General features: G+C 45.4%; 1 protein-coding gene across 1 annotated transcript; it reads left to right on the top strand.

Annotated features, from left to right (window-relative positions):
• Positions 1–626: 626 nt before the first annotated feature.
• Positions 627–4,856, top strand: LOC134290307 (uncharacterized). Its single transcript, XM_062857415.1, has one exon. The coding sequence runs from the start codon at positions 627–629 to the stop codon at positions 4,854–4,856; it is 4,230 nt and encodes a 1,409-aa protein (XP_062713399.1).
• The last annotated feature ends 1,829 nt before the right edge of the window (positions 4,857–6,685 follow it).

The following is a 6,685-nucleotide window of genomic DNA, read 5'->3' as shown; positions in this document are numbered from 1 at the left end:
CACGTTTTCACATTGATCCGGTACTTCTCGAGAACGGCGATGGCTTCCGTTAGGACAGCTGGACACGCTCCGGAGGATTCCCTTTACCGGTTCTAGTCTGGGTCCACTGGAAATACGGACGGGAAGAAGCACAACCGCAAAACTTTTTGTTTTTTTTTTTTTTTGAGACAAAATGACACCAAACATGCACGGTAAAGCAAAATCCCCAAAATTTGATTATAAAAACACACGGAGAAAAAAATAAATGCGTATGGTAAAACATATTGAAAACAATACAGTCTATTGTTACGTAAAAATGTTATGTTTTTGTATTGTAGATACAATATGCAAATATAGTTTTACATTTGAAAAACAATACATTTTTATGTGGACGGTACTTTCTATTGTAAATCAATGGTATCAACAGAAAATCCAATAGTTCATTTTTATACGGGATGGTCCTTCGGTAACCGGATAGCGAACATTTCGCCGCGAACCGCGTCCTACGTGATCATCAGGGTCTTTACGATGGCCTTGTCGCGACACCGGGTGTGCTTCTGCCAATTAAGACAATAGTGATCAAGAGGACAGTGTAAGCCAAAAAATAAGTGACTGATCCCTCTATACGTGCGCGAATTCGGGAAAATATGGACAAACTTGTTCGTGAGCGTAAGTCGCTAGAGCCGCGACTTTCGCGAATTTCGGGTGTAGTGGCAAAGTTAAAGCCAGAAGAGGCCGAAGAAATAGACGTACAAAGTGAGCTAGATGCTCTGAGCGAAGTGTGGTCTAGTTACGGTGTCGTGCACCGGAGAATAATTGATGCATGTTCCGATGACGAAACCTATGAAAGTGCTGTGAAACACCAAGAAGTCTTCGAAGAAAATTACATTTTGGTGAAGAATCGGTTACTAAAGATCATGAAGGCTGTTAAGAATCGGGATAGTTCAACATCGGCACAGCAATCAACATCTCAAGATATTATCAAGCAGCTCGCCGCTCAACAAGCAGAACTTCTACGTGTGATGTCGACCAACATGGCTGCCGCTAGTGCTTCTACTTCAGCCGCCATTGCGAATCGTGAAACTAATCAAGCCCCGCTCTCCGATCTCAAGCTGCCTCAGATGAACCTTCCTATCTTCAGAGGCGATTATCTTGAGTGGCAATCTTTCAGCGACTTGTTTAATAGTATGGTGCATCACAATCCTTCACTCAAAGATAGCCAGAAACTTTATTTTCTAAAAACGAGTCTGGATGGTGAGGCGGCATCATTGATCTCACATCTCAAAATAGAGGATGCAAATTATCAAGCTGCCTTGGACAAGCTTAAGTCCCGATACAACAAGCCTCGCGAAATTGCCAATAAACACATACAGCGCTTTTTGGCACAAAGCGCGTTGACGTCATCTTCGGCGCAAGGCCTTCGTATGTTGCATGACATTTCAGATGAAGTGATTCGGGCTCTCAAAGCTATGAATAGAGAGGATCGAGATACATGGCTTTTGTTTATCCTCAGCGAAAAGGTGGATCCCGAAACAAAACAGCTGTGGTGCCAGAAAATTGCCGAAATGCACGACGATGATATCACTCTGCAATGTTTCCTGAGCTTCATTGAATCGCGAAGTTTTGCACTTCAATCAGCGCAGCCTATCAAACCGAAGCCTACCCTGCCGTTCAAGCAACCTCTAAAGCTTCCGCCTCGGGGTGCAACGACTTATGTTGCCACACATACGCCATTTTGTGAACTATGTTCAAAACCACACCTATTGTACCAATGCGGAATGTTTTTGCATATGAGTCCCAACGATCGTCTTGCTCACGTTGATCGCTTGAATCTCTGCGAAAACTGTCTAAAAAGACACCCGGGTGAAAGCTGTAGAGCAGGTATGTGCCGCAAATGCAACTTACCTCACCACACGCTGCTACACCTTTCCTCATCATCAGCATCCACCGCGGCCCACGCAAGTATAGGACAACCGCCACAGTCCTTGATTTCGGCCATAGAAGAACCAGCCGCTGTCGATGTCTCCAACGTTCTACTTGCCACAGTCGCCATAGATGTCTTGGATCACAACGGGCGGCCTCACGTCTGCAGAGCTGTCTTGGACAGTGCATCCCAGGTCAATTTCATTAGTGACAGTTTTTGCCGAAAGCTTGGCCTTAAAACGAATACGTCAAGTATGATACTTGAAGGCATCTCGTCTACGCCCGCGCGCACCGACAAGTGTGCTGAAATTATTATTGCATCACGTTGCACAACCTATCGAGCTGTTTTGCCTTGCCTGGTTCTGGAGAAAATCACTAAGTCACTTCCCTGCAAGCCAGCGCACATCGATAATTGGCCGATCCCAGGTTCAATAAACTTAGCGGATCCACTATTTCATCTTCCCGGCCCGGTCGACGTTCTACTGGGCACAGAATTATTTTTCCAATTGCTGGAGCCTGGAAAGGTCGATCTCAGCACCGACGACAGCTTACCAACACTACAGAATACTAAACTCGATTGGATAGTTGCCGGTCGGTACCACGAACCAAACCCGATGACCAGAACTCACACCTCAACCTGCCTATTGATCTCGCATGAGGATGAGCTGTCAATTCAACTTCGCAAATTTTGGGAGCTCGAGGAATACAAAGTGAACACTAACCATCTTTCCGAAGAAGAAACACTCTGCGAGCAACATTTCACTGATCATACCATTCGGGATGAATCAGGAAAGTTTGTGGTCAGGCTCCCGTTTCTCTTGGATCCCAATAAACTTGGGGAATCGCGTCTAATGGCAGAGAGAAGACTGTATCACATCGAGAGAAAGCTCGATCGTAACCCACTGCTCAAAGCAGAGTACCATGCATTCATGCGTGAGTACCTTGAGCTTGACCACATGTCTATCGTCAAGGAAGCTAGTATCCCGAACAAATCTGTCTATTTGCCGCATCACTGCGTTATTAAAGCATCAAGCTCAACCACCAAATGCCGGGTTGTTTTTGATGCGTCGGCAAAAACAACTAGTGGTCTCTCATTGAATGACGCTCTAATGTGTGGTCCTGTGATCCAGGACTCGCTGATCAACATTTTGATTAGATTTCGCTTCCCGGCAATAGTTCTGGTTGGCGATAAGAAGCAAATGTATCGTATGGTTTGGTTAAATGAGGTTGACCGAGATTTTCAAAGGATCTTGTGGAGGTGGAACAAGGACGAACCGGTACGAGAATATCATCTAAACACGGTTACCTTCGGAACTAAGAGTGCATCGTATCTGGCAACTAAATGCGTCCAGGAGTTACTGGAATCCTACAGAGAAAGATACCCAGAAGCAGTAGAAGAGGCAATCAAAGGCACCTACGTCGACGATGTCCTTACTGGTGCATCGTCTGAAGAAAAGGCTAAGGCGCTAAGGGAACAGCTTACGGAGATGTTTGCCGCTGGTGGATTTCATTTGAGAAAATGGGCTTCAAACAGCGCTGCTGTGTTGGAAGGCGTACCAGAGGCAGACCTGGAGATGAAGATTTCGATTGAAGAAGGCGGAGGCAGTTCCATCAAGACCCTCGGAATGCAGTGGCAGCCGTGCAGTGACGAGTTCCTCTTCACCTATCACCAAAACGAGATCCTTCAGCCCACAAAGCGCAGCATATTATCACAAATCTCCAGCCTTTTCGACCCCCTAGGGCTGCTTGCACCAGTGATTGTAAAAGCAAAACTTGTGATGCAGCGAATGTGGGAACTGAAGGTGGCCTGGGATTCGATTCCCCCCGGTGAGTTATCGAATGAATGGTTTGATTTGGTGCAGAGTTTTCCACTTCTCAATACATTTCAGATTCCCCGGCGCGTGATCGATATGCGCCACTGGTCTCGTCTCTACCTGCACGGCTACTGCGATGCATCCGAGGTGGCAATGGGCGCGTGCATCTACGTTCGTGCTATGGACGACGACGGAAACACATCTTCTCATCTTCTCTGTGCTAAATCGAAGTTGGCACCAATCGGCAATGGCAGAGTAACGACACCACGACTGGAGCTTTGTGCTGCCGTCATCCTGGCACGGCTGATAACAAATGTTCAAGCAGCGATGGCTACGACCACTTTCCACGAGATTCGTGCATTTTCCGACTCTAAAGTTGTACTGGCTTGGCTATCTGGAGGCGCCTCACGGTGGAAAACGTTTGTGGCCAATCGTGTGGCGGAAATTGTCACGCACGTTCCCGCCATCAACTGGTATCACATAGGCACTGAAGAAAACCCCGCGGACCTAATCTCGCGAGGTTCTTTCCCTGAGCAGCTGCAGCAGAACTCGCTCTGGTGGTTCGGTCCTGTTTGGAATCCAATAGAAATCGAAAACGAAGCCGGCACCAATGACGACCTGGACAGCAGTGTATGGCGGCACATCGAAAGAGAGCAGCGCAATGTTGCCTTAGCGTGTATTGCTGTGTATGAAAACCAGTTTTTGGAAAATATGATGCAGAGATATTACCCGGACCTCAAATTTCTCCTTCGTGTAACTGCTCGAATGCTTCGTATTAGCCATCGTGAGTTCCAAGATAGTGAACGACTCTCATCTACCGAGATTGAATTCGCTTTGAGGAAATACCTACAACATGTACAACGTCGGCATTTCTCGGACGAAATAAACCGAATGGAGAGAAACCTAGAAGTCGATCGGAGCAGCTCTCTGTATCAACTTCGTCCCTTTACGGACGAAAACGGACTTGTAAGGGTGGGCGGCCGGCTCGAACAATCTGATTTGAGCTATGATATTGCACAGTTCACACTCAATTGGACTACACAGTTTGAAACTGCAACCTGCATAAGTGTGATTTACAAGTGTGATCTGTCAAATTTGATAGATCCGTTGACAGCTCGAAATATCAACACATTGTTTTGATTAACAATCGGCTCGCGTTGTTGGAATAATTATTTAGTTAATATTTATAGTTTTTTATTCGACAATAGAAATGGCCAACGGCAACATAATCCTTCGGAATGTGCAGCATAAACGAGCTTCCACTAATACCCGATTCCATTGCCTATATGGCTATTATTTTCTCGGCCTTACAAGAGCACAGTTGGCGATAATTTACCGAAAAAGCAAAACCACTGTGACCAACTGGATTTCCGCATACGAAGAAAATGGACTTGTGACTTCCAAGCAGCGGCAGCAGATACACCGTAAATTCTCCGCTGAACAGCGGCAATGGATACTCGCACTCTACCAGAAGAACCCAGTGCTATATCTTGATGAATGTCGTGACCTCTTCCAACATCAGTTTAATAGAAGAATAAGCGGAGCAACGGTTTGTAGAATCCTTCATGCCGAAGGACTGACCTGGAAGGCATTGGAACGCAGGGCGATCCAGATAAAGGAAGAAGAGATTCTGCGATTCTGTTCCGAAATGAATTCTTTCGAATGGGATATCTACATGCTTGTGTTCCTGGATGAAGTATCGCTGGATAACAAAGGAGTTCTAAGGAATAGAGGATACGGAGCAAAAGGAAAAAGGTTAATTTTTCGAGGGGAGTTCGTGCGGCGTCCAAGGGCATCATTTTACCGTTACCCTGGATACAATTCAGTTTGGATTATGGATGGCGCTCGGATCCACTGTGATCCAAATATAATATTGTATCTACGTTCAATTGGAATTATTCCAGTATTTTTACCTCCATATTGTCCGTTTTTTAATCCGGTGGAGATAATTTTCGGAATCGCCAAATCTCGCATCAAAAAAATGTATCCTGAAAATTCTAATGCCAATATGTCTCATTTGGCATTAGAAACATTTATGGGCTTGGAACACCATGACTGTACGCGTCTATACAAAAAATGTGGCTATTTTTCTGGCGGCTTTTTTGATCCCTCAGGCGGAATGACAAATAAAGAATGTGCTGAATGATATGATAAAGATGATCTCTAAAGATCATCTAAATCCCCAAGCAATGTAATTTCAGTGTGTTTTCTCTATTGGCTATAATGAATAAATAATCATTTGATAAAAAAGTACATCGTTTATTAAAACCAATTTTGTCCCATACACAAGCCTCGACACAAACATGATCACAAATGATCAACATCATTCATATCCGAGACATTCTCCGCTAGAGAACGGCTGACTTCATCCTCCTCCGGCTTAATGGAATCTTGCATTGCTGTAACAATACCGGAATTGGTAGAGCATCTGGTTTGTAGTGATTGAATCCGGTGCTTAATGCGTTGACCCAAGGTAAGCAATTCATTCACCTCGCTTTCCAGTGTCGAAAGGTCCGTCGAAAATGCATCATTTATTGTTCGAGCAACCGACAGTCCACTACGAGCGCTTTCGAGCTGGACTGCCTCCGAGATTGGTACTGATCGAAAGAATTTGATGACGGAATGCGGTGGTAAATCATTCATTCGGCGTTCACGTTCATGTGCAGGAACAGAATGTAGGTAGTTCGCCCAGATTTTCCAGGAACTGGCATGTCCGCTGAAGTGTGCTCCATGGATGTCTCGTAGTTGGTTGGCCAATGCTGTCAGAGATTGATTATTTGGAGCTCCCGCACGATCGCTGTTCTGAAACCGAATCAGCTGTCGATCAACCAATTCCCACAGCTGCTTGCATGATACTGCGGTCGAGTAAACGTGAACATGCACCCGAATTTCCTTCGACCGCCAACTGATCAACAGTTTGCTGTCCACTTTGTCAACATTGACACGTCTACGATTCGCGTGGTTCTGTA

Source organism: Aedes albopictus, chromosome 3, assembly GCF_035046485.1.
Source record: "Aedes albopictus strain Foshan chromosome 3, AalbF5, whole genome shotgun sequence".
Lineage (NCBI taxonomy): Eukaryota > Metazoa > Arthropoda > Insecta > Diptera > Culicidae > Aedes > Aedes albopictus.
This window is presented reverse-complemented; position numbering and strand designations above follow the sequence as displayed.

Excerpts from the sequence above, each read along its gene's own strand:
- LOC134290307 (XM_062857415.1), top strand. The coding sequence starts at position 627 with ATGGACAAACTTGTTCGTGAGCGTAAGTCGCTAGAGCCGCGACTTTCG.